The sequence below is a fragment of the Parambassis ranga genome, chromosome 17 (genome assembly GCF_900634625.1).
Source record: "Parambassis ranga chromosome 17, fParRan2.1, whole genome shotgun sequence".
Taxonomy (NCBI): Eukaryota; Metazoa; Chordata; class Actinopteri; family Ambassidae; genus Parambassis; species Parambassis ranga.
In genome coordinates, this window is record NC_041037.1 from 3,696,558 (window position 1) to 3,710,171 (window position 13,614).

The 13,614-nt window shown below is 44.1% G+C and overlaps 1 protein-coding gene across 1 annotated transcript in view; it reads right to left on the reverse strand.

Moving 5' to 3' along the window:
• mtcl1 (microtubule crosslinking factor 1) overlaps positions 1 to 10,006 on the reverse strand; it is a 51,317-nt gene extending 41,311 nt beyond the window's left edge. Inside the window, exons 1-3 of the mRNA XM_028428054.1 lie at positions 8,692 to 10,006; positions 6,121 to 6,345; positions 5,863 to 6,021 (exon numbers count right to left, since the gene is read on the reverse strand). Coding sequence (XP_028283855.1) covers positions 5,863 to 6,021; positions 6,121 to 6,345; positions 8,692 to 9,567 — 1,260 coding nt within the window. The 5' untranslated portion in view covers positions 9,568 to 10,006. The remainder of the gene's footprint in view (positions 1 to 5,862; positions 6,022 to 6,120; positions 6,346 to 8,691) is intronic.
• Positions 10,007 to 13,614: the final 3,608 nt, after the last annotated feature.

Below are 13,614 nucleotides of genomic sequence, written 5' to 3' on the forward strand. Positions count from 1 at the left end.
TTCCTATTGGTGGAGTCAGACAGAAGATATTAACTAGGTCAATGAGATTCCTTCACACTCCTCCAGCAGGGAACCACAGCTGACGAAAGGAAGATATGAAAGAGAGGTGAGGAGAAGAGACGAGGAGGAACATCAGGAGAAGCTTCTTCAAACAGTTTTTTCTGCTGAGGGGGCAGTAAGAGGGAAACACGAGGCGGCTGCTGTGACAGACGTTGTCTGCAGTGCCTCTCGCTCCAGCATTGTTGACATCACTTTGAATTAGAAATGCAGGCATTCCCTCTAAAACCTTTGTATTAGTGACAAAAGACTCAGACGATGGAGCGTCTCTTGGAGGCATCCCCCCAATTGTTATTATAGCTTAGTGTGAAAATGTGAATGCTGCTAAACTTGCTGTTTGATTAAGTGAATAAAACTGCTGTTAAAAGAATCTAATCTGATTAAATCAAGATTTCACTGAGTTTTAATCTGTTAACCTTAACCATCAGTCAGTCGGCCATTTTGTAGTGTACGGAGACATCAAGCAGTGCTGCCGTGTGTTAATGAAGAAGCTGACGGAAAAGAAGGAGAAGAAGGCTGTGAAGAAGAAAAGAAGAAGACGAAGATGATGAAGACGATGGCAGAGAAGAAGGGAGGGATGGAGCAAAATGTAGAAGACGATGGAGAAGAAGGATAAGGAAGAGCATGAAGGACATTTTTCATTGGACCCCTTTAACAGAAGAAAAGGTCCCTATAAAACTGTCTGCATGTCAAATATATGTATGGACCATTGACAGTAAAAACTATGGACAGAGCTTCCGTGACGTCACCTGTTTGTTTCTGAAGAGCCGTTCTGAGGCTCGGTGGGAGGTTCCAGGATGTTGATGACCGCCGCCATGTTGGCAGCGTCACGTCTGCCAAAACAAATATGGACAAAAAGGGGGAGCACGAGCAGAGTTTAGTGGGACGGGCGATCGTGGAAGCAGGAAACTCACGTTGTGATACGTCAACTGTCTGTCACTCAAGCGGCAACGCCCATAATTATGCGTAATTTTAAGTCTGAATACAATTGAAACGAGTGAGTTGTAAGAAAATTCACCCCCCCTACAATTGACACTAGAAGAGAACCTATCATCTGAGACCAGAGTGGTTTTTTGTACCAGGCTGTAAACATGTTTTTTTCTGCTGTGAAGTCGGCCATTTTAACATGGGAGTCTATGGGAAATTACTCGCTTTTGGAGCCAGCCCCCAGCTATTGCGGCGTGAATTACAAGTTTTGACACTTCTGCATGGGCTTCAACTTTGAGCCCCGAAGGTTGCCGCTTGGTATGGACTGACTGAGTCCAAATGTGATAATGGATTTACACCTACTCCAAGTATAGAAGCCGGGCGTGGAGCTCACATGGGTGACAACAGCAAACGTCCTCCACACCTTTCCACTCTGAAAATATGCAGACCTTATTATGTACTGTCCTTATGAGGACTAACAACAAGTCAGTGCCTCTGGATGAGGAAATGTGATGTGAGACATACCTGTTAGTCAGCAAAGAGGAAATGCACCCACACAACGATTATCATTTGCTCCTAATAAAAGGATAGATTTATCACAGGGGACCAGGAACACCTAATAAATCACAGCGCTTGTGTGTTCTAAGCGATGGCATTTCATTAGTTCCATTTCATTACACATATCAGAGGGCCCTTTCTTCAAATGTCAGAGGAGTGAAAAATCTCCCAACTGTTCACTGCTTGCCTTCATACTGACCACACAAAAGCAACTACTGCAACAACAGGCGCTTCTGTCTCCTAAACTGTTTGATATCAGGTCTGTGAGCTGTGAAGCTGCCGTCATATCGGAGGCACATAGGGCCCACAGCTGTCTGATTACAGCCACTCTCTGCCTCTCTCTGCCTCTTTTGTCTTCTCCTCTCCTGCCTTCCCCTCCCATCAGAGTGTACCAAACCACGCCAGGCCGGTTTCATAACAGCCCTTCTTGTCGGGATTAATCCACACTGGGGTGCCAATCTCTGGGCCAGAGTCGCACTGTGCAGCCTCTGATTGCAGTGAACGGGTGCAGGGACAGGAAGAGACGGGCTTTAAAGGCCAGAGATGCTGAAACTATCTGAGATTAGCTGCCCTTTCACCACAGAGGTGTGAAATTTCAGACTTATCTTTTTAATTTCCAAAACAGAGACTAATTTACATAATACTACATAATGGAAAATGAAACTAATTATATAGTGAGCAAAGAATCATAACTACAGAAAATGGCAGGTTTACTGGACTCAGAAGAAAATTACTGCTCATTATATGATTATTTAAGGCCTACTTGTTTTAAAATACTGTGTCTTATCTTTGAAGAGTTGCTTTAGATGGATAATTTAAACAGAAGGAAACTTGTGTTGCAATTTAGCATGCTAACCAGCTAGCCGTGGACTGTATCCCCTCACTAAAACACTTTTAATTTTTATAATTCTGTCTTGCTAAGCTATTTGACCTTAGCTGCCGAGCTAAAAAGACCAGATCCAGCCACCTCTCCTCTCCTTCCTACTCAACAATGTCTGCTCTGTGGACAATAAATTGAGATAATTAAATTTAGAGACTGTTACATCTTGAAGGAGATAAAGTTTGTGATATTCATTCAGTTAGGTGGGCTAGCTTCCTTTTACCTCTGTTTGGTAAGGCTCTGAGCAATGGCTTCTGTGTTTACATCAATATAGCAGCGCGTGAACTTGGTGAAGTGGTGGCTTGACTGCACTTGTTTGCCTTTTCTACAAAGACATAAACCTGCTCACACCTTGAGTAAGAAAACACAAACACAGGGGGAGGGGGATGCAGGGGGACCTACACTAGGGTTGGGCATCATCCAAATTTTGACACCGTCAAACACCCTCCACATTTTATCCCGGTATACAGAAATATTGACCTGGGTTTCCTTAAAGTCTGCAGGTATTTTTTTTTGCCCATGCCCGTACAAGTACAATTTGAATTTTGAAATCAAATCAAATAAATTGCCTGTGACGACAGGTCCGCTGCAGCTACAGCCCCGCTCAGATGCCACAAGTGTGCAACAAGATGCCATCGCTTCTTCCTGACTAGAGGCTCGAACTTCTCAACTGCAAATTCCTCGTTAGATTTTAGATAAATCTACCCTGAGTGCGCTAAACTGGCCAAGACAGCTTGTGTGATCGCATCTCCAGTGTGCAGAAATGCATCAAAAGAGGGCATATAGGATCATAGGCTACTCATTGGGCCAGTCCCGATGTGTTTCTGTTTGTTTTTGTAATTTTATCATGTTAAGAGCACAGCGTTGTGCAATATTCATAGGCTATTAGAGGTTACGCGTGGGAGTTATGGCACTATTTGATACAGCCTATAGCCTGCTTTTCATTAAAAAGATTCTAAAAATGTGAAAAATGTTTGTCCTCTAATGGGGGGCATGACAGCAAATAATTGAGAACCACTACTGTAAAACTCAACAACTTTAAATAAGGACTGAAATTCAAATTGTGAACCAGGTCAAGTAAAGGATTGTGTACTATTTGCTGCATTACACCTGGGTCGCCTTTTACAAGCTGTAAAAGGCGATCAAAGCAGAAAAGTGTAAAGAACTGCCTTCCATTCTGGTTAAACTACATTCTTATCAGTAAGGGCTGCTCCTCCTTTGTCTTGAATGACTGAGATTTATCTCTGTGACTGAGGAACTGACATTTTTAGATTCAGTTATTTGTCATCCACAGACTTAGTTATTGTCTGCACAATCCTGGACAAAGAAATAATCCATATTTGAACATATTTTGGGGAGGCTGCCTTATAAAAGAGCCGGAGACGGCTTGTGTTTTTCTGGGACAAACCTCGGGGGAACACAAAAAAAAAAAATCTGCAATCATTTGGAGCAGCCTTTTTACTGCTCCCTCCCCTCTGTCTGTGTGTGATGTGTCGTCCTCTGCTCATACATGTATGTGTCATTTTGCCACCATCAAGGATCGTATGAAGGGAGCTGCACTCAGCCACAGAAAGAGAGCACGATGTGGCCTTCAGCTTTTATAGTGTTCATACATGGTTAGAACAGAAATTCATTTTATTTTAAAGGTTACCAGTGTGACAGCGATAACAAAAAACCTCAGTTTGCATGTACTGATTTACTGTCTCCTGCAGCTCAGTTAGTCACTGATACGTTGTCTTTGAAAACAGCACCACTGACAGCTAAGGTCACAAACCTCTTTAAAATATAGATTTTAAAACAGAAGTGGACCTTTCAGGAGACGACATGTCTGCCATGAGGGTGGAGAATCCAACCGGCAGCGGACATGACACCATGTCATCCAGCTGCCAAAGAAGAGCCACACCTTCACACAGACTGGTCTGGTATTAACCTACTTTCCCTTTGTTGGCAGACGGCTTGTTACCTGCTGTTGTCAAAATCGATTAGACTAAGCAGCTGAAGCTGAGCAGCACTGAGAATAGCATGTGCTCATCTTATTACCTAAGAGAAGACTGAACTTCAGTTATCAAAGCAAATAACTCAACAACAAACTGGACCGGACTCATGACACAGACCAGCTGTACAAGAAGGACCAGAGCAGGCTCTACCTTCTGAGTAGACTGCGGTCTTTTGGAGTTAAAGAGGCACTCCTGAAGAGCTTCTATGACTCTGTGGTGGCATCAGTCATCCTGTACACCACCACAGTCAGTGAGAGGGAGAGGAAGAAGCTGGACAGACATCGGGAAGTCCAGCTCTGTCCTGGGCTGTTCTCTGGACTGAGTACAGGAGGTGGGTGACAGGAGGGCCCTAGCAAGACTGACATCAATGCTGGACAATGAGTCCCACCCCCTGCAGGACACCCTGTCGGCCCTGCAGAGCAGGTCAGACTGTACAATGAACACTCCTGATCATGTGCAATATTCCTACACCACATACCGTACAATATTTATTCATTTATAGATTCTTGATGCACTATGTACAGTTAAATCTACAAATCACTCCTACCTCCACCCATCTGTGCAATATCTGTGAATATATGTCATCTTATTTTTAACTCTATTGTATCTTTATTGGTAGTTTTATTTTATACTGTATCTTTTATATTTATCTTTTCCTATTTTTACTACTGTTGTATCTGCACTGTTGCAACAATGCAATTCCCCCATTGTGGCGTTTCTTAATCTTAAATACACACCGGAGCAACACAACAGGGACATCATGCAACAAACATATTGAGTTAGTTTGAGGAATCTCAGTGTTTGAGGTGACACTGTGATGCTGCACTGAAGATATTTAAAGTCATTTAAAGCTACATAAATTGCACATGTGGGTTAAAAATTCTTACAATGTTCAGAGAATGAGTTTCTAGACTGCAGGCCTCAGGTGTCCCTATGGACTCCAGCATAATAAACAATCATTTAAATGCATCAACAAACCCAATGACCCAACAATCCTTCACTACAAACACCACTGAAATGTCTAAACTGAGCAATACTGAGCAGAACCAGTGCTATCAGAGGTGTAATCCACTGTTTCCTATGTGAAGAATTAGCCCAAGTTAAACCATAGAACTAAAAGTCCAAAACCTTACCTGCACACAGACTAAAGGTGCTCAGAGATCTTCTGCATCATTTCACAAAGCAACTGTTTTGCTCCTGATAATCAGGCAGCAGGTGATCACCATTGATCTCAAACATCATCACATGGATCTCAACATCAACAGGATGCCTTCCTGTGCAGTCGAGACAAACTTCACAACCTCACTGTCAACACTAATCTTATCAGCATGTGATTGCTTTGCTAAAACATTGTGAACAATCGTGTATCCCCCGTGTGTTTACTGAGATAAAAACACAGCCCTGTGCACAGCGATGACCTGGAACAACACCGCAGTAACTCACCTCTTTGGTCCTTTCCAGCTCGTTGTGCAGTGCCTGTTTGGAAATCTCCACCTCGATGATCCTCTGTCTGAGCAGCTCGTTCTCATCCTCAGCCCTGCTGCGTTTGTCCTCCACACTCTCCAGCTCGTTGTGGAGACGCACTGACACATCTTTGGCCACCTGAGGTTTACGGGGACAGAGAAGTCAGTCGGTGAACTTGAAATACAAAAAGTAGTCATCGCTGAATATATAAATGTTCACAGGAACACATGCTCAGACCTTGAGATCCTGCTCCAGACTACGCAGCAGCTCTCCATCCACATGTCCTGTCTGAGCAACGCGCAGACTCTTCTGCTCGGCCTTTCGCAGGCGGTACTGTAGGATGCGGCAGCTTTTGTTCGAGCGGTCCAGTTCTCTACGCAGCTCCTGCAGCTGGTAGACCTCCTCCTCCAGGTAGCTGTCTCGGAGCTCCTCTGCCTCTGCCCGCAGTTCATCCACTTCATCCTGAGACACACACAGAGACATACAGCTTTTAGATCAGTTCTTCCTCTAGCTGGTTTTTGTTCGACAACATAAACATAAACATTGAAGACTGTTCACCTAAACTCCAGAACGCAAATTCCTTGTAACCCATGCACACGATCGCCTACAATCAGACATTAGACTTCACCATACATGGTTTCTTCTGCACAGCTGAGGAACCTTTGTGAATTTTCTGATTGTATTTGACTCACTGGAACCATGTTACAGATAAATGTGGTGTCAAACAAGAAAGTCTGGACCAGGAAGCAGAGGTGTCACTGTAATGTCATCATGAAGCAGGATAGTCTCTAGTTTTTCCCAGCGCTGCACAGCAAAGCATTTTAGTGCTGAATATTAAATTACAGCAGAAGGTCACACATTCAAGAACTTTTAAGCAAATTGTAGTCTAAAGCTATTACTGACGAGATATCACATAATATACCTTAGTAGATTATGCTAATACTTTTATATGATTACATATGAGCTCCAGTAATGCACGTACTCTTAGTGCTGATGATGTAACATCACTAGTTACAGATTTCGGTGCTCTAAGCATCTTATGTGTCGGACTGGATGCATTCATATTTCCCATCTCCATTCATACTTGTATGACTTTTAAAAATATGCAGTTGAATCTGCAGGTTTGAGCTGCTACAATATGCACTTGGATAACTGCAGTGGGGGAATCTGTTTGCCGCTCTGAGGAATCACTCTGGTAGATTTCCCCTGGGATGGATATTGCCCAACTGGCACCTGATGAAAACACAACTGGATGCAGAGCGGGGAAGGAGGGGAGAGGGTGTCAATTATTGAAAACTAAATCTATCCTCATTTAGAAAAGCACAGAGCCCACTGTTATCTGAGGAGACACCCGGAGGAAGGAGCTAATCGATGGTCAGAGACAGAGTCAGAGCAGCATCCTGGGAGCAGGGAGAGGATATCACTGATGTTTATGAAAGGTGTGTGTGTGTGTGTGTATCTGCTGTCACAGCAACTACTTATTCAGCAGCTGCTGTAATCAATTAAAACATGTTGATGCTTAGACTGCACTCACAGGGCTGCAACAATTTAAGTAAATAAAAATGAAAACGTTTTTATTATAATATATAATTATTGACAAAGGTGATATTGGTGCTTCTTTGTTTTATTTAAAACCACAAATACCTGTTTGTAGAACGGTTTTCAGACAAATTAAGCAGTCGGGAGTAAAATTAGCATTAGCTCTTTAGATTTGAGGATGTCTATCATATCACTAATCACAATAGTTGTTGATAGATTCTTGTATCTTTTGACCACTCCATAAATCTATTGATCGCTCCACATTTCTTGGCGTTGAATCCCTTCTTACTTTCACCACTTAATGCAAAATTACCAAAAGACCTAATACATTGTACAAATATATGTGCTTATCCCTGTGGCGGGGACTCCCAGGCACTCTGGGACATGTGGGGGGAGGGGGGGCAGGTTGGTGGCGGCTGTTGTTGGTAAAGCACCCCAAAGTCCCAGCTGGCAGACTGACAGTGAGGCAGGCAGGAGGGGTGTTTGAATCCCACACACATGGGACATCTGACTGTTATCAACTCCTGCGGGATAAAGCCATTACAGCGAGAGCCAGTAAAGCTGATTAACTCTCTTGTGTTTCCAACGAGCCAGAGAGAAACCCAGACATGCGTGATCAACTTTGAAATAATACTCTCATCATCAGGAACATGCAAATAAACCCATGATGTGCCATCTGACAAAACACAAACTTCAAGACTGACACATTTTCTATTTGCCTCATAGACAGCCCTCCTAAAAGACGGGTCCTTCACACTGCATCTGGCTGCCTAAAACATTATATTTTAGCCTGTGCTGTGGATGAATTAGTGTGATTGTCCTTTGAGCAGCGGTACAATCTGTTCACACAGTTACAGATGTCTCAGGTACAACAGAGTGGAACAGACAGTGATGACTTTTTTGCTGACTTGACAGCAACAATATATTAAAAACAAACTAAAATGTAAAGCTGAAGCGACCATCAATAAAACTTCCATCAATAAAAGGTTAAAGCTCCCATGAGGGAAGCCCAGGAAGGTTGAAAAGATGACATGATGGATGGAGAGCAGAAGGGGGGAGACTTCACAAAGAGGACAGCTGGGCATCAAGAGGGAATGTGACATAATTAATATACATATACATATACATGCTGCTCTCAGTGCATGAAGGACACTTGAGCACTGTGGGATGGGATTTGTTTTGGCAGCTGGTCTGAATGGAAGCACCATAAAATGTGCAGGTTTTAAGACAGAAATGTTTCTGTAACTTTCAGAAAAAGAGTCATCCTACCTTGAGGTAGTCGTTTTCAGATCTCAAATCTTCTATTTCCCGCAGCAGGTCGTCCTCGGTTACATCCTTGCTGCCTGGCAGTTTGAGTTGTGCGCTTGTGGAGGCTTTCTCCTGCTTGTGTTTCTCTCCGTGCGACCCTGGAGCGGACTGAGCCTGAGACATGCTGCTTCCTTTGGCGGAGGAAGCCTCGGTTGTGCGCAGCGGAGGAGCAGGAGCAGCAGCAGCAGCAGCTGCAGCAGCCCCGACCGCGTCTGCCCGCAGAGGATTATCCGCTCCCAGCTGATCCCGATCACTGGAGCCGGTACCAGACTCGGCGTCGCTACTAGCGGCCGGTGCCAGCCTCTGCTCGTCCGACAGCGGCTCGGACGGGCAGTCTGACAGGTCAGAGCTGCTGTCGGTTTGGCTGACGCGGCCGAGAGGCGCTCCGGTCGGTACCCTGATGGGCGATCCATGGCTGATAGGGCCCGTGGACCCCACGGCTAGTTTCCCCTTCTTGCCTTTGGCGAGGATCGGACTGCTGGTGCTGTCCGGTTTGATGCTGACGGCTTTGGGCTCAGCTGCTGCATGCTGGGGCACCTTTGTGGGCTTTTTTGCGACAGTAGACTTTGTGTTACTTTTTGCCGTGGCTGCTTTCTCTTTGGCCCCGGCTGTGTTGCGTCTGGAGCTGCGGTTCGGATGGGCTAAGGGCACTGAGGCAGACTGCTGCTGCTTGTTGAATTTGGGAGATTTGGGTACGATGGCAGGTGGTTTGGCGGAGCGAGAGTGTACGTCTTTGAGGAAAGGTCTGGCCGGGGAGGGCGCTCGGTTCAGCCTCTTCTTCTCCAACTGGTGGTTCTGCGGTTTGGTGTCGCTGCCAGAGCCATTGGAGCTCTCCATTATACACCGACACCGGCAGCAGGAGGGCGATGAAGGAAACGATCAATCCACAGCGCCGCAGAAAATCTCTGACATGCGACAGCAGAAAAACAGCCAGGTTCCTGTACCTTCTTCCTTGTGGCGCTGGGGATGCGCATCATGCGTTGCGCTGGATGATTTTTACTCCATCCTGACTGCATTCACCAGGTTGTCATTGTCGTCCCCTCTGGAGAAAACGCTGCGATAAAAAGGGGGATTACTGGGACGGATGGGCTGACAGACAGGTTGCATCTGCAGGCAGGGCTTGTAAGGCTCAAATTGGAAAGAAATGAATCACATCAGCCCTCTTCCTCCTCTCCTTCAGTCCGATTCTCCATCCCTCTCTGTCACCGGGCTGTGTGTGTGTGTGTCGGACCCCCTTGTCTCGCACCCCTTCCCACTCCTTCCCTATCTGACATGTAAGATCTGCAATCGCTGCGGTGTGAGCCTCGACGCCCGTGATCTTCTGCGAGGCGCATGCGCTGCTGCTCCACACGCACCCAAGCACACCCCCTTATTTTCTCTGGGACCAGGCGGGACCAGGTCTGACGCGCCCTGGTGCGCATGTCCTGATGGCACACACACACACACAGACACACACACACAGACCATTCGCTGCTGATCACACAGGGATGCAGCCAAGAGGAACCAATGCTCAAATTAAAGTTTGTGACACTAAAATATTGGAGGACACACAAATAAAGAAAGTTATAAACAGGCCACCACACACCTACTTTTAACATGCCAAACTTTTCAAAGACAACAGGATTAATATAAAGTATAGAGCCTATCTTAAAGAACACATATTCAAAGAGTCACTACACAGCACACACGTGTTTTAAGGATGGATGAATGAGTGACGTTTCCCTTCCAGTGGCCACAATGTGGCAGCAAAGTACTCCCACTGGATGTCACGTTGCTGTATAATGAACAAACCTCCCCATAGCTGCACATCACTGCAAAACAAACTTCTGAACTCTGGAATAAGACATGAGTGCAAATACAAGAGAAGAAGCAGTGCCACGAGTTCCAGGATGCACCACTACACAGCCAATGAGAAAACAGCATGCGTTAGCAGCAGAACAGCAGCTGTCATTCAGCTGCCTCCCAGGTCAAATAAATGCAGCCGTGACCATTAAATGAACCATATTTAACCCTTTTATTAGCAATATTTAAATCATGTGAGCCAGAGAGTCAATGCATGAGTATTATGAGTATTATATGGACACTAGAACCCCTGTCATGTGAATCAGATGAGGTTACAAGTTGTTGACGTCCTGTAGATGGCAGTATGAGCTTATTGAACATGTGAAGGATGTTTAACAATGCTAAACCTGAACCCACATTGGGTTTCTGGGAATTAAACACAATGTCTTGGGACTAAAGTACTCCCATATTTAATATCCGCCATAATTATTACTTAGAAAAGATCAAAACGCTATAAACTGACTTCCTCCCATAGTCTGAACATGTGCATGTTATATTAAATGGAGATTAAAAACTGATCACTTGTGTTCAGTGTGCAAAGTTTTAGGAGTTTTCACACAACCTAAGCACCTCAGTTTATACTGAACTAAACTTATTTTTAATAATAATTAAGTAAAAACCACAGGGCCCTCTGCGCTCTATTCACTATGTCCTTATCAGAATATGCCATTGCCAATGATAATAAAATATACCAATATAAATATTTGATTATGAAAACTGTATTTGAAACATGAACTACTGTACCACACTGACGATGAGGCAGTAAATTTCAATCACGTGTAGAATAAACCAGAGGGCCTTAAACTTTGACATTATGTTGTCACTGTGCCACAGTCTTGAGTCATTTGTCCTATCACTGTCAGCACGTTTCTGTGGCTCCTCCTCTTTTTTTCCTGAAAGCCTTTGTGCTGCTGCCCTTCTCTAACTAAGTTACCTCAACAGATACTGATAGCAAAGCTGTGGGGCCCCCTCTGATAACAGCCAGACTGTCTGTTATTGCACAGTCAAGGCTCAGATGAAAACTTTACACACGTGCCTATTTCAATGAGTTAATGTCATGTTTAATGCTCGGCGCCCAGAGACAAGAAAACACAATGTGATTAGTGCCAATGTATGTAGTGAATATTTCGTATATGAACTTGAACTTGATGCTGCTGGTGTGCCTGGTGCTGCTGTATTGTTCCTCGGTAGACACAAATTCAATTAAGAAAAAGTCCTGCTCATGAACTGCTACAAATATTTTGGGGATGCTTCAACGCAGCCACTTTCAAAAAAACAGGTGAATGACCTGTCAAAAGATAACATTCCTGTTACTTCTGAGCAATGACCCAGTTTACACTATGACGGATACCATGATAACAAACCTGTGCTGCACTTTGAAGTAACTTACAGCTAAATCCAGAACAGGATTTAGGGCCGAGTTTCCGCATTTTAAGGTGTTAGCTTTATCTAATCATAAGCCGAGGAAGGTGCCACAGTTCATCTTGGCGACATTACCACTTCAGTACAGACACTATCAGTAGAAGTCTCGCTTGACTGTTTACCTTTTGAATTCAGAAGGACTGACTATAACTACAAACATAAACAAGAGTATCGTTTTTATCTGCCTGTCACAGGTATATTAGCATCTCTGCAGAAAAAACATGCTTACAGGTGCGCATCATCACATAGTCCGGCCTCAGCTTGAGTGTTGACAGCACACACTTACATGTCAGAGTGTGCATCACAGCTGAGCAGATGGTGATGCTATGACCTAAATGACGTATTTAGCAGGAAGGTTCACATAGCCATTTGTGAAATATCCTGAGGAGGAAGGGTTAATAATAAATGACTCAGTAATGTTCTGCAGTTTTCTGCTTAATCATCAATCTGCTCTGACAATGACCCGGTACAGTTACAGGTCAGTATACAGGTACATTTTTAAGCTTAGAGGCAGACAGACATAACAAAACAGGCATACTGAACAAACAAAAACAATATTGGTCCGAAATATGCAAATATGTAAAGACAAGTGTCATGACTCAGTGTTTTGTTTGTGAGTTAATCCTTTGTTTTTGTTCATTTTAGTGTATTTTCTGGTTTCCTTGTGGGTTTGGATCGTTTCTGTGAGTTCCTGGTTGTTTAAGTGTTTTGTATTTTTCCGTTTCCTGCTGTTTTTTAATGGCTCCGCCAGTTTGTCTTGTTACCTTGTGTGTCAGCCAGGCCAGCTAGCCCTTTGTGTCTCCAGTTGTACTAGTTTCTTCCATGCGGGTGTTTCTTTTTGGATTTAATACTTTACCTTAGCCTTTTTGTTGTTTTGCTCTAGTTACCCTGCCTCCTGCCCTGCACTTGTGTCCGCATCTCAAAACCCTGACAACAACAACAGAGATACAAACAACGGCCTTACTATCACAATGCATCACAACCTCTTTATTTTGTGTCTTATTGATACACAAACCATCCAAAGTAGCTGACACAGTTATCTCAGTCTGCCGAAAACAACACAGATCTTAAATTACAGCTGACTGTAATGAATGTAAATTTGATTTCCTCCAAATCGGCCCCTATCAAAATGCCGGATCAGTACATCTGTTCCTGAACATGCTGAAACTGGTTCCAAACAGGATGAACCCATATTAGCATGTTTGTGTTTCAGAGATAAGCGTAGTGCTTCGTCCAATACATCACAGGGCAACTTCTCACTCATTGCCCAAGTTTGATAATGAGCCCCTCTGATGCATGCACCGATACCATGCATCGTCTGGGAGAGTCAGTCTGACTTTTAACATGCAGGAATATTCCTCTTAAATTTCTGGTATGACACCACTCTGAGTAAACTGAACTGTTCACACTAAATAAAATACTCACACAACTCACAGCCGTGCTTTCTCAGACTGCAGTGTGCTGCTGGGCCAAGTACAGGGGGTACAAGTACAGCATGTGGTGGCCAGATGTGCTTCTGCTGAGTCATTGGTTTCTGAGGAAAAAACAAGACTTGTGAGCAAAAAAAAAAAAAAAAAAAAAAAGAAACTTAAATTTCCAATGAAAGCAGTCTACTGATTC